The sequence below is a fragment of the Microplitis mediator genome, chromosome 2 (assembly GCF_029852145.1).
Source record: "Microplitis mediator isolate UGA2020A chromosome 2, iyMicMedi2.1, whole genome shotgun sequence".
Taxonomy (NCBI): domain Eukaryota; kingdom Metazoa; phylum Arthropoda; class Insecta; order Hymenoptera; family Braconidae; genus Microplitis; species Microplitis mediator.
The window spans coordinates 25,022,238-25,042,180 of NC_079970.1; the positions used below are offsets into that span (position 1 = coordinate 25,022,238).

A 19,943-nucleotide genomic window follows, 5' to 3' on the forward strand; every position below is an offset into this window, starting at 1 on the left:
ATAAATAAAGTCTACTTTATTTTATTTTATTTTCGTAAATATGTTTTTTTTTTAGAGACATTGATTTCAATTTATAACTGACCGTGAGGAAAAGTAAATTAGAGATTTTCTTTTCTTCTTTGAATTTACGGAAGTAAGTTATGAAAAGATTGTGAAATTGGATTGAGTAGGTGCTGAATTAATCTAGGATTTTAACGCTGTAATGTTAAATCAACGTCAGCAGACGGATATTCAATTTAATTTGGTTTATTTTACGTTGAAGATTTTCTTGGAAAATAAATTTTATTTTAATTTTAAAATTAAAAAGAAAAATTTATTTGTTTAACTAAATTTCTGGTATTGTATTTAAGTCATTCTGATAATAAGCAGAGTGTGTCATCAAGTCGGTCACGTTTTTCGACGTCGGATGGTGACGTTGTGGGAAATGAGATGAACGGTAATGAAAAAAGACTAGAAAAAAGGGTAACAGAAATGAAAGATGTTAAATAAAAAGTGAGACAATCGGCTGTCTCTAGATCCTTTGCTTCTCTAAGACTGAAGAATTTCGTGTTTTGTTGATAAACTTTTTTTTGAGCTTAAATTAATTGCCGAAAAAAAAAAATATGAAGCAGGAAAAATAATTGGGAAGGAAAGTAAATGACAAAGGGTAGGATGTAAAATTAGAGATGAATTTTTTAGTTGTTTGTTGTTCGAAAAAAAGTTTTTAAAGTCTTGATTAAAAAAGTATAGCTCATGTGATACGCGTTGAAATTTATGACATCTCTCTTTTACATCCAAAGGCAAGAATAAAGTTCAATCAAATGTAAACTCTGGGTAAGGAGACTCTTCTTCACGATATGGGGATCCTCTATTTGTAATTCACGAGAACTAAACTCAATTTCAAGAGTTTTCAAATTATTATTAAATTTATACATTTTTTATTTTTATTTCTGTAAATCAATGCTCTATTTTGCATTGATAAAAATGGATTTCATTTTCAATAAATAAAAATTTGATTTAAGTCAATATTTAATATTAATGATAAACTAATTTATATTGAATGTATGACAGATTTCATGAATTTTACACGAAAAAAAAACGCTGCTGCAACATGACCCTGTAGTATTTTCAAGATCAGTCCTGTAGCTGCAACAGGAATAGACAAGTGACAGCAATACACTGTAAAAAGAGCGGTGTTAAAAATGGACTCGTTTTAACTCCGCCCGGTGTAAAAATGAAATTACACCGGTGTAGGAGGAGTAATACACCGGTGTTAATAATACCGGTGTTCAATCGGGGTAACCGGTGTAAAAGCGGAGTAAAACCGGTGTAAAAGTGGAGTAATGCCGGTGTAAAAGCGGGGTAAATTGCGTCCGCTTGGAGTATTAACTTTAAAGATTATAAAACACAAAAAATGTCAGTTCTTTATGAAAATTAATAAAAAATATAATTTATTAACAAGTATAGTGATCGAGGAAGTCAAAATATTCACAAAGTAAAATATTTTAACACCGGTCTAGAATATTTACACCGGTGGCGGCGTTATTTTTACACCGCTTTCGGGGGTAAATTTAACACCGATAATTTTAACACCTACACCGCTTGGACTTACCCCGGTAATTTTTTACAGCGTAGAATTGATCTTGTAGCTGTAATAAGACCGATCCTGTACACTGTAAAAAATTTCGGTGTAAAAATGGACCCGGAGAACTTCACACGGCCGTGTAGTGTGAAATTCTTTCGGTGTAAATTTTCCATCAAGGTAATTTTAACACGGTGTAATCTAATTTCTTTACACCATTCCGTGCTACTCGTTTTAATTTCAATTAACGAGCAACAAACAATCATTGAATATTTTTAACTACTTAATCAATAACTTCATTAATTTTCTTTAGATATTAAATAGTATTTTGAACATTTAAATATTTTTACGATTCATTTTCTTAACGCAAAGTTATCATAAATTATATATTTACACGTTTGGCGGTATAAAAATTTTAAATTCACGCCGCCTAAATTTAACACCGAATTTGGTGTAATATTCACACCGAGATGTTTACACTACACCAGGTACAAAAATTTTACAGAAATTTCCTGCTGCAGCAACAAACTCATGCTACAGGATCTATTCCAGCAGTAACAGTTCTTTTGTTTCCGTGTACTTTGCCCTGCATTCTGTTTAGATCTACACAGAAAAAAAAATTCTTGATTGAAGGTAAATATTCTTGATTCAAGAAAATTTTTTTGGAGACCTAAATTTTCTCAAATAAAGTAGAAATTTTCTCCGACCAAGACGAATTTTTTTTAACCAAGACGAATTCTTTTGGCTCGAAAAAATCTTGACTTGGTTCCCGAAAACGTTTGTCTTCAAAAATATTTTCTTGACTCAAGACTTTTTTTTCTGTGGACCTAGATATATTTTTTTCTATTATTAAGATCTGTATAGATCTACGTAGATCACAGCTAAAAAAAAAGAAAACTCGAAAAATTTTCATTTAACTCTAAATCTTCAACACAAACTTTTTTCTTTACTGTGTAAAAAAATAAATATAATAACTTTAGTGCATAATATAAAATCTCATTTTCGATTCTATAAAACCTCTATAAGTTAATAAAAGTTCCAGTATGTAAACGCAATGTATAATTATGATAAAATTGAATAAAGTCAATAATTGAGTATCAAATGAGTTTAATATGACCAGCTGATGCCTCGGTACTCGACAGAGCCCCATAGTAGGTCGTAGGTGTGACAGATAGATTTCATGGAAGGCAGGAGCTGGGAGTGATATATAATTTTATTAAAATAATATTAAATAAATACTATTATATACTCCTGGCATTTTTGAATAAATTTAAAAAGCGTAGTTATGTCAAGCTCTTGTTCAATGAAATCGAGCTGGAAATTTATTTAATTTTTATTTTTATTTCCATTTATGCGTTTGCGAAAAGTACGACAGAGTTAAAAAAACTAAACTGAAGTAAGAGTAAAAATAAAACTTAAAGTTAAATCAAATAAAAAGTGTAAGTATATTTATAAGTAAAGGATACAAGTTGAACGAGAATCGATCTAATAGTATCATGGAGAACAAGTAATTCACGTGTTTCGCATTCAAAATAAACTGGTGGCAAAGCTCTCCATCGCCAGTATCAACTATCTCTTTTTTTCTCTCTCTCTTTCTCGAGCTTACAGTCGGGATATAAATGCACTGGAACTGTAAAAATGGTTGAGGAATTTTTATTCATCTATTTATTTATTTTTTGTTATTTATGTAAATACCGCACATTAAATCGAACCCATGGGAATAAAATGCTTTGTGTGGATGCGTTATTTTTTTACCCCTATTGAAATTTCTATGTATCGCACTACACTTGGATTTTAAATTTTGAATATTAACAAAATTTTTTTTGTGTGCTAGTTTATAAAGTTAAGAATAAAGTTTAGTTAAGTTGAGCCAAAAAAATAAATTTATTAAAATATAAAAGGTCTTAGGTCGCATTGAAAATTTTGAGGTGATCAGGTGATGTTTTTTTGTATATTTTGTCGTGATATAATTCATATGACGCAAGTTCGTTACTGAGTTTGGTGAATCATAATATATTTATTTGGGTGGCTTTTAATTATTCGAGAAAGCAAATAATCAGTTTTGGCTACCGATACCTCGATTATTACTACTGACTAACAACTGCTGATTAGAGGTTGAGTCACTAGAAAAATTAGTAATTTGAGGTGAGTTAAAAAAATTCAATGAGTTTATTTATTAAAACTTTAATTACAGAGTACCTTTGACTGACGCATAATTGGTTAATATTAAAAATTGATTTTTTTTTTTTAAATGATAGGAGAGGGTAAGACACAAATATAAATGGGGATGTGTGGAATTTTTTACTTCTCATTTGTATTCAATGAAATTTTTATGTCCATCAAAAAAAAATTTCTGTTTCGGGTAAAATGGAGTGGCTTCAAAAAAATGGAAAAATTATTTTAAAACCGTCAAAAAAAAAATGGAGTACTTCGAATTCATTAAAAATTGTAAAAGTAGTAACTGGACTTAAGGGCATTTTGAGTAAAAAAAATTCTAAGTTCCTCGGCCCGTTTCAAATTTTGTAATTTTTTTATTTTTGCAGACCAATACTTACACTGTAAAAAATTCGCAGAGTGAATGCGGATTAAATCCGGAGTGAACCCGAGCACACACTCGCACACACACATTGTTTAACAGTTTAATATAAATTCATTTAAATGTTAAAAACTCCGGACCGGAGTGAGTTGGGAGTGAAATAAAATCCACGTCACTCCGAGATCACTCCGCTAAAAAAAAACTCCCAATTCACTCCGCATGCGGAGTGATTTTTTTAAAACTCCGGAACTCCGAGTGGCGGAGTGAATCCGGAGTGAATTCGGATTAAAATTAAATCCGGATTCACTCCCGATTTTTTACAGTGTACACGGAAAGAAAATTATGGGAAGTTTTGCTATGCATTATGGGAATGGTTCCCATAATAATATGGGAATAGTACCTATACTACTATAGGGATGGTTCCCATATATTATGGGAACCATCCCCATAATAGTATGAGAATAGTTCCCATACCATTATGGGAATGGTTCCCATAATGATATGGGAATGGTTCCCATATTGGTATAGGAACTATTCCTATAATATTATGGGAACTATTCCCATAATGTTATGGGAACTATTCCCATAATGTTATGGGAACCATCCCTATAATATCATAAAATTTTTTTTTTGCACAATAGTGTAGAAATTTCCCAAAATTTGAATTTTCTTGAATGTTTTGTGCTGACAAAAAATTCTTGTTAAAAATTTTAATGTTTTCTTGCCGAATACGATTTTTTTTTTCAATGTTTGAATTTTTGTTTTTATGTTTAATAATATTTCTGTGTATTGTAGAAGTGATTACCACACTTCTTTAAATTAATTTTTTCATGATAATATGGGAACCATTCCCATAGTATTATAGGAATGATTCCCATAATATTATAGAAAGTATTCCTATAAATTATAGGAACCATTCCTATAATTATAGAAACCATTCCTATAGTGTTATGGGTATCATTCCCATAATTATAGGAACTATTCCTATAATTATGGGAAACATTCCTATAATTATAGGAACCGGTCCCATAATTTATGGTCGTAATTCCTATGATGGTATAGGAAAAAATTTCACAAAATTATGGGAACCGCTGCCATAATTTTCTTTCCGTGTAGATAATTATTAAAACTAAATAATTTCAAGGGCGATGATCTAAATTGCCAGACGACGCAGTTTGTTATCAAGGAGACGTTGACATAACAATAAGATGGAGTATTGCGAGCCTCGAATAAGCTACTTAGTGGTTAATTTTGTGGTTGCGATCACAGTGCCGCACTCAAGTAAAATTTACCTGCAGACTATTAATTCATTGTCATGCTTTGTCTCAAATTAACGGCTCCATCTTCCATGCATTACACGAGATCATGTTACATTACTCTAAAATCCATTACGCGACTCCAATATTAATAAATATTTAAATATGTTCATTTAAAACTTTCAGCGAGGGCGCAATGGGAGATTGAGATCGAAATGAATGAAGAGACAGCACTAAAATAATATTTAAAGTGAAGACAAACATTTGGGATAAAAAAATATCCATCAATTGAATGTTTGTGGCCAGCAAAAGAATAATTCATTTTATTTATTTTTATAAAGGATACGCGTTGACAGCGGATCGAATTTCAAAAGGCATAAAAATGAATTTATATAAGTATATATTTTTTTAACGGTATTACATATATTTATCTTCAAGTATGGCTCTATGATAGATAGTACGAAATTTTATTTTTCGTACATAAAAAATATATGACCCGTGATTTTTTTCTTCTGAAAAAATTTACCAATTTCACGAAATAATTAAACGCCGCAGAAATAATATTCGATATTGTGTTCATTCATCCCCGCAATTGGCATCACTTTTCAAACGACTATTTTATTTTTATTCCTTCCAAGCTCGACACGTGACTTTTTTATTTTTAACAAAAATATTATTCAAAGGTCCTCGTTAATTATTACGTTACACAATTCCATATTTTCCATCAAAGAAACAGATGTCAATTTACGCGAGTTTTATTTTCTAGACTGTAATTAAATTTATTTAATAACTTTATTGTTTAAAATTAGTAGACTTGTTTATATTTAATAAATAAATATAATGAAGGCGGGGTTAATTAATACACGTGCTCTGGAAATCAATCGATGAATTTGGCTGAATATAATAAAGGAATGAAATAAATTTAATTGGATAAATGGACATGATTTGATTGTTCTACTTGAATATAACGAGTTGTGTAACGAAATCTGGTAGACTAAAAATTATGTGAGAAGAATTGATGACAATTTTGGGGTGAACTCGACGGTGGTTTAATAAATTTGAAAATTTTACAATAAATCGATGACGTATTTTGAGGATGTATAGTTTAAAATTAATATCAGACTATTTGAAGAGACAATTATCACGAGTAACCCTAAATAATTTTATGGCGCCCCTTCGTACGCGCATGCCAGACCGGGTGAGTGTATTTAAGGGCTGATGGTTCGCTTTTTCCACCACTGTATCTTCACCATCAGGTCCAGAAACACCGTAAATTGTTCGTTTAAATATTTATTGCAACGTAAATAAATAAATAAATAAATAGTCGCGAGCATTACAATTTAATTGTTTTAAAAAATTGATTTGTTATTTTTTTTAAACGGAATTATTGGTTTTCATCAGCAACCACTTGTTGGAAATTGTACTAGAGTTCAAAGGTAAGTTCTGTGAATTTGAATTTTTAAATGGAAATTTTACATTTTTTTTTTTTTTTTTTTTTATTGAAAAAAATTGGGGAAGTAAAATAATTTTGTTTGAAACTTAAATTAAATGATTTGTGGAAAAAAAATTGGCAATTAATTTTCCTTTATGATTTTTTAAACCGATTGAAGTGTAAAAATAGTAAAATACCTTTTCATAAATGAAAATTAGTAATTATATAAACGGAAATTGCGGAGTAAATAGAATTTCAAGAGCGCAAGCCGTCACACGAGAGCATTATTGAATCTAATGAACTTTTGTGATTAAACTTTAGCTACAAAGTAATAAAACTTACTCACTAAGTATCAACTCCGCGGAATTATAAAGTTTAACAGGCGATTTATAGATAATGTTTGTGTTTATTTGCGAGCATTTGTCATCAACTACTGAATTAAACGAATAAATCCTCTATTACCCAACATTTAGGACTGACAATTTCTGTTAATTACGACCGATTGATAACTTAATTTCCAATATCTTATTATTTGATATGTCAATGATTAACTAATTATTAATTGCGGGCATATTAGACGTAATTAATGTTTTTAAATTAATTTCGGGCTAAATTTCAAAGTAAATAAATTTTAATTAAAAATTTGATTGCGAATTTAAAAGACGTAAAATTTTTTTAGTAAAATTTATTATTAATTTCAAATAACAAAATTTTTATTCCCAAATTTAATATAAATTCATAAAAAAATAAAGGAAACAAAATTTTTCATTGACTTTGAATGAATAATTTTTAATGAAAGAATTTCGTTAGTATTTAAATTTATTAATGACATTTAATACTAATTTCAAATGAATAATTTATTTGAATATAAATAGAATAATAAAATTAATGAGTCAGTAAATTTGAACCGGCCATCAAGTTTCAATAGAAGTACAATCGAACGTACACACGTTGTCAGTCATTGAAATCATTAACAATTGAAAGCAAAATATATAAATATAAAACCTTATTGTACGAACTGTCAGTAACATAATCTAATTTGCTGTGATTCAGTATTCTATCAATCGCTCAAGCTTTTATATAAATTTTATCCTCTATAATTTTACATGACATGACATTCTTTGAAAGACTAAGCAAAAGATATTGAATAATTTTCCTCGATTCAGTTCCGACAAAATAAATCTACTTCTTCTTGCACTGTAAGAAAATCAGAGTGATTATGGATTTTTTTTTAATCCGATTTCTTTTAGTCACTCAGAGCTCCGGAGTTTTTTTAAAAATTACTCCGTTCACATCCGCTTCGCATTCACTCGAATTAATCCACATCCACTCCGCAGATTTTTTACAGTTTGCAATATATATATATATATCTAGTTCTCAATGTATTTGACAATGAATACATATATATTATGCATTGAAAAGTATAAATAATTTATCGGATTTTTTTGCTTCATGAATTTAATAATATATAAAGAACATATACCGCACTCATATTTTTATTTATAAATTTTTATGATCATCCACGTGTGTAAATTATTTTTCTAACCCTCCGTGTTTTCGATTATTGCTCTAGGAATTAATTTTTTACGTACATCAAATAAAAAAACACACACACACACACACTGTTTTAATAGTACACTAGAGCAATTTTTCGTGTTTTACTAGAATTATAATTTAATTTACCCACCGACCTACTGAATATGAATAATTTAAAAAAAAATAATTAACTGTAATTACTCTGAAACGACAATTAAAAAGGCATAAAAAAAATTATTAGTTAAATTAAAAAATTAAGTAATTGAAGACAGAGGAAAAGTTAATTGATCGTAAATTTTTGTACTGACGTATATATAGATGTATAATTTTATTGATTGATGCTCTCAATCTAAAAGGACACTCGTAAGTCCTAAGACGTGAGATTTGCTGAGTGTTTTTTATTTTATCTGACAATTGGATGTAAGCTTGCACTTTTACGATCTCACGTCGGTCGTGTCGGGAATAAATTGAACATAAAGTCTGATCTTAATAAAAATATTAAGTAAATAAATGTAAGTACACAAATATTTGTATTATCAATTTTTCATTATTTATGTCGGTAAATTATTCCAGAGTGAATTTTGTTTTTATTTAAATAAAAAAACTTTTTGATAGAATTTAAAAAAAAATAAATTATTTAAATTGTTTGCATGAAAAGATACTAGTAATTATCGATCGATTGAGCAATCAGATCAACGATAAAACAATAAAGTCACATGACATGTGCGCACACACAACATGAAATTGTGTAGGTAATTTTCGGAAACCGATATACTGTTCCGGTCAAGGTTATTAGTAATATTTTATACCACGCGATAGTTTCATTGTCACGTAAAACAATTTTCGATCTCAATTAAAACTTTTTTCATTTACTTTCAACGGGTTCCTAAAAATTTTATATTTATTTGTTTTTAAACTCAAGCGATGTTTTTATTTTTTTCATTAAGTTCTACTGCACGCGAAATTAAAATGACTTTTATTTACAAAAGAAACTCTGAGACACTTTAAATGTCAATTATTCGCCTACCGCTGAATTTTTTTTATTTCCGTGCTCATTATTTTGAATGAATGATTTTTTAGCAATTGTTCATTTTTCTGTAATTAATTAATTAATTTTATTTTGTTCTAAGAAATAAAATTAATTCAGTCGGTGTAAATTTTTAGATGGTGGGCGTAAGAATGAAGTTTAATTAGATTTAGTATGCAGTAGTTTTCTATGTAAGAAGTAGACAACAGAAAAGAGAATTGTTATGTAAATAAACGATCATAATTAGTACTTTTAATATCGCACTTAGCTTTCAAGTTAATGAAAATTTTATTTCAAATTTATTTTGAGTGACTCATAACACATGTTTTTTCAGGTATACATTAACTGTTTTAAAGTGGGGGTATCGTAAAGTTAAAGATCAACTTTCAATGTATGGAAAATAATTATAATAATCAAACCAAGGGCAGTGTTTTTGAATAGAAAAAAAGGCGGGCATTTTTTAAAATTCTAATTTGGCGAAGAAGTCACACTAGGTCTTTTTTATGGCTAACGATACATTGAGTTGGAAAAAAATTTTTTAAATAAAAGTTGACAAATAAACTTTTTTTTTTTTTGGGACACCAAAAATTATTGAAACAATGATAAGAAGAGTCACAAATGACGGATAAGAATTTTTTTGTCGAATTTCTGGGGGGTCAGTTGTTCCACCCCGTCCAATTTTGCCCGCCCTTTCCCTAAATATATATGTATAAGTGTTTGTAAAGTTTGAGAAAGTTTGTGGAGGGTCGCAACAGGTTGCCCATTTGAAGCGTGATTTGAACAAATGTAAACACACAGAGCAATTTTTATTTAAATTTAAATTATTGGTTTTTTTTTTTAAATTATTATTAAATTTTTTATTTAGTCGCGAAACATAAATTTATGAGTTAGTTTATACTGCAAATATATATAATGCCTCAAACTTTTTATTCAAAAATTTTGAAAATTTGTGTTGGATTCAAAAAATTAAAAAATCGTATCAAAATTTTTTTTTTGAATTTATAAAAAATCAAAATAAATAATTGGAGGCTTATATAAAAACACTGTAAGGAAAAATACTTTTGTTTTAATATAAAATAAAATAAATTTTATATTTTTTAATGAAAATGTCAATCATACGATTGTTCATTAATTTACGGAAAGAGTATTAAGTAATATTTTAATAGCTAATTTAAAATTGATAACAAGGTAATTTATTTTTTTCGCTCGACGTTACGCAACGGCCTTATTACATTTTTAACGTTAATTAAAAAGTTTATAAAATAAATAACCAAAAAATAATAAAGTTTAAATTTCAAAATTTATTGCGTTCGATAGATCCTTTGTAAATTTAAATAATCGATTGTTTGAGAGGAGACACCAAAGCGAAGTTTACTAGATCAAACACCGTTCGTATAAAACACAGATGTCAGTCTGGTGATTTTTTCCCTTTGAAGTCCATCGCAGATAAAGAGAAAGCGATGGAAATTTAATCCGTACTTCCTTTAGCTTTAGATGAAGAAGCTGCGGAATTTAATTTCATCTTCTGAAATTTTCCCCAAGGAATTTTTTTATACACTTGATAATACACGTATATTTAATTTCTTACAATTTATCAGTTTATGGGAAAGTCTTTCAATTATTTATCTGAAGAAATAAAATTTTTTCCAAGAGCTCGGGCAAATTGACCAACTTTTTTAATAAGCTCGAGAGGAACCCAAAAGTTTTGTTGCCATCATAAAAAAGAGCAATAAAACTTATCACATACAGACATTGGATTCAGTTAGTGTGATAAAAAACATGTGTACGTGATAATAATATTTAATGGCAAAAATTTAGCGACAGATGTTGGTCATCCATCAAGAAAACCTCGCGATTTATGCCCACTCATCTCATATTTTCTCTCTAAGATATTATTGTTTCCATCAACAAAACATTTTGTCCACAACAATTCGTGCTGTCTATCATCGATCTCACAATATCGTTACCGCGGGTCCATGTCCACCGCAAAGTAACGCTCCAACTACTGGAACCCCTCCATAAATAAAAGTCTTGGATAACTTGACAGATTGTTTTTCTTCAAGAGTCACTTATTTTTATACCTGCAGCGGATATCGTTCATTTTATACGGCTGTTTATTTTTTTCTATTTTCTAAATACTTATTTTTTTCTTTTGACTGAATCTGCGCCGTGGTTTCTGGGGCCGCGATTTCAATGTCCGGACGGCACTTTACCCCTGACCTTCCGGACCTGCTACTCCACTCACTTCCTATTCCTAAGAAATTTCCGGGTGAAGTGGATGGAACAAGAGCTTTATGAGTTCAAGGGTACGCAGTTCATTCAACCTTGAATTTATAAAGAAAATTTAACGACAATTGAAAATATGACGGATTATTTCAATTGCTTTTCTGTAAGGAGTAGCAATTTCAAATTTAATTATACTGTTTTACAATAGTCGTTATTATATTTTTGAATTTCTGAGAGGCTCCAATTTACAGAAAATATAATAATGAAAATGTCTATCAGAAATTTATTCAACGAAATCTTTTAATTGAGTTTTAGATAAGAAAATTTTAGTAAAAATTTATTATTGTTATCAATATAGAGAAAAGCAGAGCAAAGTGGGACAGTCGAAAATTTTTGTATCGCAATTTAAATATTTTATTAAATTTTTTTTACTCTCCGATGAATCGCATGTAAGATAATAGACTGATACTAATGAAAATTGTATTTTTATGAAAACTTTTTTTTTTTATCTCAATTTCGTAGTAAAGAAAATAAAACTATTATAATTTTATTGCTCCCAAAGGACTAAACTTCCAGATACACGGTAGAATAAATAAATAGCCGCAACATTTAATTCGAATTTACGAGCTTATAATGGTAACAGTAAACAAGTAAAGACATCTGCGTGCTTCGGATAAATTTCATTTTGTGGCCGACAATAAATTACTGTAACTACTGAATCGCTTCTTTCACTTTACTTTCGCAATAAATATTTTTTTAAATTTCACCTGATATTTATTGTCAGAGTCTGATTTTCTGTACTCGTATTCATAATTAGTCTGCTGCCAATCACGTGGCTGATAATTAGCGACTACTAATTAAATAAAATCGTGTAAAAAATTTGAATGTTTAAATTTTGTTCAATGAAAGCTATTGATTATTTTTTGTCCAATAAAGCGCACAATGAATCTCGTCACGTCAACAACTTTGATCATCTTGAGTATACTCTCAGGAGAGATTCTGGGCATGCCTCCAGCCCAGTGCAATCCGAACTTTCTGGACGAGGTACCACCGAAGATTCGCAAGGTCTGCGTCGCGCTGTCGACTATTTACGAACTTGGTGCGGCCATGGAAAATTACATTGACGACAAAGGTAAACCAAAACCACGACATCCTGATATATTAGGATATCATCCCCGCTATACTATACGTGCCGATATAGAGGTTTCAGTTTGAGAAGCTTAATGTCTGTTAAAGTTCATTATGCCTTGTAGTGGCTCGTGTATGTAACGAGATATAATTTACCGCTTGATAGATATTGGAGAAGAAGTTGTAATAGGGTATATTGGTCAAGCAAAGTTCGCGACTAATCACGCAGATATAATTAGTCAACGCGAGATAACTAATTTATCAAGTTTTCATTTATTTGTTGAATTTAATTTTAATTAAGGAATTTTTTATTTTATAGTCGAATAAATTTTTTAATTTATTAAAATAAAATTTGACATGAAAATTTGAAAAGGGGGAAAATGAAGACGGTGAGAATAAATTTTTTTTTCAAATTTTGAGTGCAGATTTTTTAATTATTCTGATGTTTATAAAAAAATCAGAAAAATTTCCGCTCTTTTATTTTTGAGTAAAATGAAGATTCAAAAAAAATTTTATTTTATAATTTTTGACGCTTTTTAATAAGTTAGGAAATTTATAATTTTTGATAGATGTCATATTGGAGGCACTAGGAAAATTTTTTTTTAGAAAAATCGTGTAAGATTTATAAGCGTTTTTGGAAAAATTTTTTGGACATTCGATTTCACCCGAGCTGTCCATTAATTTTTTTTTTTAATAATTGACTATAATTAGTAATAAAAAAAATGAAATCTAAAATTTTCCAGCTCCTGTTTTACGTGAAAACGTACCGATGATGAACGGAGTAAAACGTCAAGACGTCGACCATGTATTTCTACGTTTTGGAAAACGACGCTAAGATTATTAACTGAAGGACTTGCATTAGATTTAACCGAACTTGTAAAGAAGAGTCTAATCTATAAAAAAATTAATCAGCTAAATAATTTTTAAAAAACTGGTATTTTATTTTGATTTTTTTATCTGAGCTAACTATCGTCAAAAATCAAAAGTAAGTTAACTAAAAATAATAATTTCTATTATTGTCATTTTTCCAAGTAGTGGAATATTTATAAATAATTTTATAAAGTAGATTATATATTTTATGAAATTGATAGTTAAAAAATATGAAGTTTTCCATACTGAGACGCTACAGATGTTACCTAAAATTAAGTGATATTGATACTTGACTAAATTCATCCTAAACCCAATCAATCAATTAAGTAAATAAATATATATATATACATATATAAATGAAGTTTAATATGAAGTATTCGTAGATGGGAAAAGAATAGCGCTTGGCACGATTGCTTTCGTGATTTGTAATTTTCGAAAATAAAATTCCATCTGAAAAAATAAAATTACGATAATTTATTGAAATTAAAATTAAAATTTCGGCATCGATTTTTGTCCTAAAAATCAGTATTAAAATTTAAATATTTAAATAACAATATTTGTAGTATACTTACCTTATAAATTATAATTTGAATCACAGCATTAATTGTTAGTTATTTATTTCACTCTCACAACAGACTGATGCATTTATCGAATAGTGATAAATATTTTTGTTTATTTAATTAAGATGTATTTATTAAAATAGTAACGCATGCACTGAATACACAAATATCAAGTAATATATTTATTGTAACATATGTGTATATAAAATAAGTATGAGAAAAAAATATTTCAACTGTTGGTTAAATTATTATCCTTTTTTAAAATCCCTTATCCGAGTGGACGGCGGTCGTAATTTCGATAAAGTAAAAAATATTTATCTTTTGGTATCATTTTCAGTTTGAGGTTTAAGAGTAAGCACTAGACTATTGTGTGCTGAAGAAGCTTGCGAGCTTTAATCTTTTGTGGAATCCACTTACAGTTGAGGTGAAATATAACCCCTGTATATTTCGCTTATCTCGAAATTCCATGGCTGCTTTGTTCTTTTTAACGCGAGATAATAAATTTTATTTTTGCAAAACTAGATCGATTAATTTATCAATTAATTCATTACTTAAATGCTTATTTATTTAGTTGGTCGTAAATTTAAATTTTCTGACATCACGATCACTTTTATTTTTGTTTTTACGACAGATATGACGAATTGAGTAAACAGAAGCATAAATTTAATTTGATGGGTGAATAAATTAGTAAATGACTTTTATTGTTTGTTTTATCTACACGGAGAAAAAAGTATAGCAACTTTTACTTAAAATATGAGTTTAAATTACAAAATTCATATTGTAATTTTGAAACGCTATTGAAATTGTGTGATTATTACTATCTTGAGAATTTAATTTTTATTAGAACGTGTCTACCTGCTTTTCAAAAATTGGAAACCGTTTAGTAATTTTTAGTTGGTGTATAATAACTTGAAAGAGTGTACCAGGTGATTTTCAAATGAACCATTTTCACAGGTAAAGACCCACATTATTAAACAAAATATGTCATTCGATGCGTAAACTTATTATTTATCGAATGAAATGTTTCTCGTTCGGAAATTGCAGTTTATATCTGAGAACGGCTCATTTGAAACTTCCATTTGCTAATGTAAGTGCAACAAGGACAGATCCGTTCGTTCACATGTGTGTGAGAAAGAGAATAGATGGCACATCCTCTTAATACTACGCTACTTATTTGGTTTACAGAAATCACTAAACAGATTTTAATTTTTGTATGCTGTAGAGTTAATGCATATTTTTAGTTAATTTATACACTGTAAAAAATCACCGGAGTAAGTCCAAACGGTGTAGGTGTTAAAATTATCGGTGTTAAATTTACCCCCGAAAGCGGTGTGAAAATAACGCCGCCACCGGTGTAAATATTCTAGACCGGTGTTAAAATAACGCCGCCGCCGGTGTAGACATTCTTTACCAGTGTTGAAATATTTTATTTTGTGAATATTTTTCCTTACTCGATCACTATACTTGTTAATAAATGATATTTTTTATTAATTTTCATAAAGAACTGACATTTCTTGTGTTTTATAATCTTTAAAGTTAATAATCCAAGCGGACGCAGTTTACCCTGCTTTTACACCGGTTATCCCGCTTTTACACCGATGTTACCCCGCCTTTACACCGATTTTACTCCGCTTTTACACCGGTTACCCCGCTTTAACACCGGTATTTTTAACACCGGTGTAATTTTATTTTAACACCGGGCGGAGTTAAAATGAGTCCATTTTTAACACCGCTCTTTTCACAGTGTAATACTTCAAGCGGACGCAGTTTACTCTGCTTTTACACCGGTTACCCCGCTTTTACACCGATATTACTCCGTTTTTACACCGGTTACCCCGCTTTTACACCGATTTTACTCCGCTTTTACACCGGTTACCCTGATTTAACACCGGTATTTTTAACACCGGTGAATTACTCCTCCTACACCGGTGTAATTTTATTTTAACACCGGGCGGAGTTAAAATGAGTCCATTTTTAAGGGGTTAGGGGTACTCAGGGGTATGAAAAAATGATGATTTTCAATAATTTTTTTTTTGTAGTTAATTACTTTATTTGACAAAAATAAAAACATAGCTTTATTAGAACACGTTTCGATTTGACTTCACGAAAATTTCAAAAAAAAAAATTAATAATTCAAAAAGTTATCGCTGTTTTTGTAGAGCCCGTTCCTCCCGAAGTCCTTTGCGGTGATCATCATAAGTCCTTGGAGATTCATCTAAAATCAATCGGACAAGAAAAATTAGTTTTATTAATAGATAATCTTGTGCCTGATCGAAGCTTTTTTTTTTTTTTTCGAAATTAACAAAATGGCGGCCTCAGGAAATTTTTTTCAAATTTTCGAGAAAAAAACCGACAGTTTATTGTTAAAAAAAAATCGAAATTTTGAAAAAAAAAAAAAATCCTTCGATCAGGCACGAGTTTTTAATGTATTTCAAAAGTACAATAAATTTTATTGAAATCTACCGAGCAGTTTTTAAGTTACAGTGATCACCAGTTCAGAAAACATAGTTTTGAGAAAAACGCATTTAAAGTTTTGCTATGGATTTATGTCGAATTATAAGAATTATTTAATAACTTACACTGAGTCATCTATTCCTGGACCATATAATAGCTCTTCAGCCGACATAGCAGCTTCCAAAATATCGATTTGCTGGTGCCTACGTTGCAATCGACCTTCTCGGGTGTTATCATTAGCGCGCTTATCTGCTACTTTGATACGTGCAGCATCCATTCTTTCTGCATACCGATGAGAATTAGGCCCACAATTAAGTCCTAGTGTATTCATCAAGACTAATAATGAATTTATACCCTCATTAAATATACACATAGCAACGTATGCAGCTATTTGTACGATAGTAAAACTAGTATTTACCGTTTTTGGGCATATTTTCCATACTAGTTGGTTAAAGCTTTCATTATTATTCTGATTGAATCCACCTACACATCTTGAAAGTAAATTTTCATTACTAAGATCTTCGTATATAGGCTTGATAGCTTTTAAAACATCAGAAGGTAAAGGAGAATAATCGTGAGAAAAGGTATCAAGCTCTCCTCTTGCTTCAGCGCGCTGGTAAGAGCACCAAGATTCTTCGCCTTTTGGACACATATCATGATTCGGTTTTTCATCACTCGAGCCGTAGTGATAAAAGGTTGCCATTATAGCAGATTTCATATTTTCAATAGAATCACAATGCCGGCGTATTGCTAAACCATAGTACACAGTTAGTTTGTCTATTAATTTTCCTGTGAGCTTACCTCGACCACCAAGACCTTTTTGTTTACTCTTCAGCGTACGTAATCGACTCCCCATCCGCTTTTGGACATGCCCTATACATTCCTTTTTATTTACAGTTGTATTTTCGTAAGGATCTGATTTTATAATTCCTGAATAGGTCTTGGAGTCACCATCACCAATATAGTTGGCATACTTAACTCCATATTTAGTTTCAGAATACGAAAACATTTCGACCATCGCATCCACCTCCATTTTCCCAGAAGACCCTTGATGATTAGCAGAACACACATCTTCATGCGATTGATACCATTCCTCGAACTCAACAGTATTTGTTTTTTTTTTCCAATACTCACATAGCTTACAATATGCACTTTTAATGTTTATGTCAAGAATCTTTCCAGTAAAATAGCCAATTATAGAAGAAACTCCAAATGACGATGTATATCCCCGTTTTTGCCAGGTTCCATCTCCCGATACAGTTAGATGATTTATATCTTCATTTTCAGTTGTTGGCATTGCTTGCTTTTCTTCATTCACAGCTTTCGTCATGAAGGTTTCTGCGACGGCTTTACTACAATTCAAAATCTGTTTCAGTAAAATTGTATGCGTAGATTTATCTAAAAAAGACGGCATGTCCATCAGGCCGCAAAACTTGCACAATCCTTCGTATCCTATTCCTAGTATTCTCATTACAAAAATGAAACGTCTGTTTATTTCATAAGAATGCCCAACGAAAGAACAGGAAGGAATATATTCATTTCCACAGTTATTACATGCAACTACAATTTTGAATCCCAGCCCACGTGTACTTGCTGTTTGAAACACTACATTTCCATCACATTTTTTACATTTTATAAGAGCAGAAATTGCAGTGAATACCTGAATAAAATTTATTATTCGAAATTCAGTACTGCTGTCTTCAGGTACATCATCTTCAGTGTTTTGTTTTAATTTTTTAGAAGATGTACTCTGAATACTTTCATCACGTTCGGCTGTTTTCGGATTAAAAACATTCTTTCTTTTGACTGAACGCGACTTATTAATTTTTTCAGAACTCCGAAGTTCTCTTGAAACCTTTCTAGAATCACGTCCCATGGTTAATAATTTAATTCACTTGAGAAATAATTTATCACAAAACTATCGACTGATCAGTGCAACGACTACAGGTATACTGGCAACCAAAAATTATTTTTCAGTTCTTGTACTACCTACAAATTGTGAATATATGTAGAAGGATATATATATATATATATATATATATATATATAATTATAAATACATTAAAATGGGGAGATATTCATGACAATGAAACCCGAAAAGTCGGTTGCTTGCAGCTGTTTCTAGCTACCTGCTCTCGAATGCCACGTAGCACCCGAGCGTCCTTTGGTCATTGTTAAATAACTCGAAAAGAATTTGTCGGATTCACTTCAAATTTTCACACAATATTTTTAAAATATTATACTTTAAGAAAATGCAAAAAAAAAAAAATCGATTTTTTGAAAATTCTGACTACCCCTAACCCCTTAACACCGCTCTTTTTACAGTGTATATTCTTCCAGAGTAAAAATTGTTGAATACCGTAGAATAAAATGTATTACTAAACGCTTAGTAATAATTTAATATTTTCTTTATAAAATTTGCTATTCGATTAACAAAGAATACGAATGAATAAGTAATTAAAGTAATAATATAAAAATTTTTCAGATAATTGTATAGTATTACTTACTGTTTTAGAATTTTTAATATACATTTAGTAGTAAATAGTAGAAGAGATGCACTTATTGATTTGTATCAGTATTTTTTACTAAAATATAATTAGTATTTAAATATTTTCGAGACTCGTTTTCTCCGTGTAGAAATAAATACGGGGTTTAATTTATTAAAATTAAAAATTTATTTTTATTTATACTTTTGATCTGCGATTTTTTATTAACTGAGAATGTACTTTTGAATGAAATAAAAAATATATATGGGATGAAGAAAAATATATTGAAGCTGTTTTAAATGCGGAAGAGCGACAGCGAGCTTTGGAAAAACGAGTTAATATATATTGAGTGAGAATAATTGACAAAGTTGGCAGAAAGACATCAATCTTAGTATCAGTGTCTCCATCGAACTGGTAATGATTTGAGCCATGTTTCGATTAATCAACTAACGGCCTTGATTAATTCAATCCTTGGATAGTCCAAGTAATTTCAAATTTCACCGCGTTCATTATTAAATTTTTTAACTTAGAATAAACAATTATTTTTTTTATGACGTTAAATTATTTAATTTTAATGACTGAATTTATTGCAGAAAAGTAATAGTCCAGTAATTGAGAAATACGATAGTCAAGAACAGACGGTTATAATTTTTTTTTAAAATAAAATGCTTGAGACTCTTCTGTGCTTTACAACCTTGTAAGTTATTATTTTTGATTTTTTTTTTTTGCTCACTCAAATAATTAAAAAATTTTTTTTCTATTTTTTCTAGCGGAATACTGTGTAGTAAGTATCGAAAAATTGAATTGAAGCTCATACTTGGAGTAGTTGTTCGGTCAAATAATTATGAATTATTTTAGGAGAAGAAAACTG

The 19,943-nt window shown here is 29.8% G+C and overlaps 2 protein-coding genes across 3 annotated transcripts; one reads left to right on the forward strand and one right to left on the reverse strand.

Moving 5' to 3' along the window:
* Positions 1 to 6,578: 6,578 nt before the first annotated feature.
* LOC130663616 (myosuppressin) lies at positions 6,579 to 14,331 on the forward strand. The gene is made up of 3 exons (XM_057462933.1): positions 6,579 to 6,789; positions 12,511 to 12,745; positions 13,458 to 14,331. The coding sequence occupies exons 2-3, from the start codon at positions 12,517 to 12,519 to the stop codon at positions 13,535 to 13,537; spliced, it is 309 nt and encodes a 102-aa protein (XP_057318916.1). The 5' UTR covers positions 6,579 to 6,789; positions 12,511 to 12,516; the 3' UTR covers positions 13,538 to 14,331.
* Positions 14,332 to 15,890: 1,559 nt separating this feature from the next.
* Positions 15,891 to 19,709, reverse strand: LOC130663615 (uncharacterized). Of its 2 annotated transcripts, none has more exons than XM_057462931.1 (3): positions 17,005 to 19,709; positions 16,712 to 16,904; positions 15,891 to 16,347 (listed from the first exon to the last, which is right to left on the reverse strand). In XM_057462931.1, the coding sequence occupies exons 1-2, from the start codon at positions 18,460 to 18,462 to the stop codon at positions 16,839 to 16,841; spliced, it is 1,524 nt and encodes a 507-aa protein (XP_057318914.1). In that variant the 5' UTR covers positions 18,463 to 19,709; the 3' UTR covers positions 15,891 to 16,347; positions 16,712 to 16,838. The 2 variants fall into 2 exon arrangements, with proteins under 2 accessions (XP_057318914.1, XP_057318915.1); XM_057462932.1 differs by having other exon boundaries at positions 15,892 to 16,347; positions 16,712 to 16,922.
* Positions 19,710 to 19,943: the final 234 nt, after the last annotated feature.